At 58.8% G+C, this 2589-nt stretch overlaps 1 protein-coding gene across 2 annotated transcripts in view; it reads left to right on the top strand.

Moving 5' to 3' along the window:
- The window catches only part of DVL1 (dishevelled segment polarity protein 1), a 47120-nt gene extending 44549 nt beyond the window's left edge, over positions 1–2571 (top strand). For both annotated transcript variants that reach the window (XM_027855388.1, XM_027855387.1), the window contains exon 15: positions 100–2571. In XM_027855388.1, the coding sequence (XP_027711189.1) occupies positions 100–503 (404 nt within the window). In that variant the 3' untranslated portion in view covers positions 504–2571. The remainder of the gene's footprint in view (positions 1–99) is intronic.
- Positions 2572–2589: the final 18 nt, after the last annotated feature.

The raw sequence follows: 2589 nt of genomic DNA, 5'->3' as shown, positions 1-2589 counted from the left end.
CCCCCCCCCCCCCCCCCCACCATGATGGGTGCCACGGTAGGAGCTGGGCACAGGACTGGTCTTGATGCACTGCTCTCCCTGACTTCTCTGTCCCTGTAGGAAGCAGGAGCAGCGGCTCGAACAGGAGCGCCAGCGAGAGCAGCCGGCGGGCACTGGGGCGGGAGAAGGAGCGCCGGACAGGGGCCGGGGGCAGCGGGGGCAGCAGTGAGTCGGAGCACACGGTGCGCAGTGCGGCAGGCAGTGGGGGCCGACGGGAGCGCCCACCCAGCCAGCTCAGCCGGGGCAGCAGCCCCCGGAGCCAGCTCTCCACCGGTGCCCCTGGTCTGCCCCCACTGCACCCCCTGCCCAAGGCAGGCACCAGGGCACTGGCAACGCTCAGTGGCCCCCCCGGGGGCCCACCTGTGCGCGAGCTGGCCGCAGTGCCCCCTGAGCTCACTGGCAGCCGCCAGTCCTTCCAGAAGGCTATGGGCAACCCCTGCGAATTCTTCGTGGACATCATGTAATGGGGAAAGTGCCTTCAGACTCCTCTCTCCCTCTGGGTTCCCATCTTTGGAGGAGAATTTGAAGGCTTTGGTGAAAAGGACGATAATGGTGATGAGTCTCCCCTAGTCATGGAGGGAGGAAGTACCAAATCCGCCCCCCACCTCCCTCCCACCCCTTCAGCAGGCTTGCTGATTAGAGCCCCCTGCAATGCTCTGCACCTGCAGAGGACAGCACCCAACCCAGATCACTGGAAGTAATGCTGGGGGTGGGAGGGGGGAGCTTCTCATCAACGGCCACTGTGATGATGAACTTGTGTTCCTGAAGCACTCACCGTGGGGCCCCAGCCAAGGCTGTGGGAGGGACCCCAGGACTGAGGACCTGAGAGGCAGTGAATGGGACGTATGGGATGACGGAGTCAGATGAGGGGGTGGAAGCCCAGCTCTGCCACTAGCTCAAGATGTGACCTCGGGCTAATTATTTTCCCTCTCGGGGCCTCAGTTTCTCTCATCCATACAGTTAGGGAGTAGGAGTGGACAATCTCCAAGGTCCTCTCTAGCTCAGAATCTTAGGCTTCCGGGGGGCTGTGTTTCTGTCTAGGGCTTTCAGTTGGCTTCTCTGCCAAAGAGCTCCCTGGATGGGTGGGACAGGGGGCAGGGCTGCTTGGGCTCTGTCACCTACCCCCCAGGGCACATCCGTGGAGCCTGAGAGTGCTGGAGGGATGAGCTAGCTCAGTCCTAAGGGAGGAGGACTTTTGTATAGGAAAGTGGAGGGCCCTATTTTGGTCAATTCCCTATTGTCCAGGGTTCATCACTTTACCTGTGGATTACCCAGGTTTCTATCCTGGTCGAATCTGGTGTGTTCATTGGGGGTGGAGTTGGGCGTTGGGAGAAGGCTTAGCCCTGTCTGTCCACAATGACAAGCCTGTGGAGGGAGCAGGATGACAATGGTCTTGGCCCATGTGGGGAGGGTGACCCTGAAGAAGTCTGTGGTTTGTCAAGCCTCTGCTTGTGGTGGCTTATCCATGAATGAGAAGTGTGTCCCTCCCTACCCCCTCCCCACCTCCCCTGTGCTTGGTCTAGAGAGCTCTGCCTTCCCCTGGCAGGTCTAGCCCGTCCTGAGCCTCTTTCCTCTGTCTGGATGCTGCCCCAGCATCTTCTCACTCATGTTCTCCTGTCCCCTGGGTGTCCCAGCCAAGAAGTCAGGTGGAGCCATTCATTGCCTGGCTGCTGCAGGGTCAGTGGTGATTTGGGGGGAGGGGAGTGGTCACAGGGAGGTTTAGGCTCCAATCTCCTCCCTGTTCTCCAAATCTGAACACAAAGCTCTGGGAGTGAAAGTTGGGATTGATATCATCCCCACTCCCGCCCCCCCCAGTGATTTGGGGTGCCCTAACAGTGCTGTTTTATTTATTTATTTATTGCACCAGGCCTTGAGGGCAGGTCCCCCTCCCCTGCATCACTGACAGGGTCGAGGCAGACTGTAGCCAAACCCCCTCCTGCAGCTGGCCAGAGTTTCCCCTGGATCCCCCCAGCCCAGGCCTGTAAGATGGAGAGGAGAGCCAGGTGGCAGCAGAGGTGGGCTTTGTGCACTTAACTGGGGCTGCCATGGGGGGAGCGTGGTCAGTGGATGGGCCACAGCCAGAGGATGGAAGGGCCTCTGCCCATAATGCGCCTTCCTGTTTGCTTCGTTTGCATCTGACTGAATGAGCATGGTTTGCTTTTAAAGGACAAAAGTACTCTAGCCAGTGATTGGCAGAAACCCACACTAGACTGTGTATGTACAATAATGGAGGGGGTGATAAAGGCGAAGCTTTTGAAATAATGCACACACCCTCACCCCAGGCCCTTGTCTCTGCAGTGCTCTTTCCCCTGATCCCAGCCTGTTTTCAGGTGTGTCCAGCCCTAGCCCCCTCATCTGTTCTCAGGTGCACCTTCTCCAGACCCTCACCTATTCTCAGGTGTGTCCAGCCATGACCATTCACCTGTTTTCAGGTGCACCTTCCCCATTCTTTACCTAGTCTCAGGTGTGCCCTGACCCTCACCGTCTCAGGAGCACCTTCCCTAGACCCTCACCTGGTCTCAGGTGCACCTTCCCCAGACCCTCACCTGG

This window comes from Vombatus ursinus, unplaced genomic scaffold (assembly GCF_900497805.2).
Source record: "Vombatus ursinus unplaced genomic scaffold, bare-nosed wombat genome assembly UNPS02010822.1, whole genome shotgun sequence".
NCBI classification, from domain to species: Eukaryota; Metazoa; Chordata; class Mammalia; order Diprotodontia; family Vombatidae; genus Vombatus; species Vombatus ursinus.
This window is presented reverse-complemented; position numbering and strand designations above follow the sequence as displayed.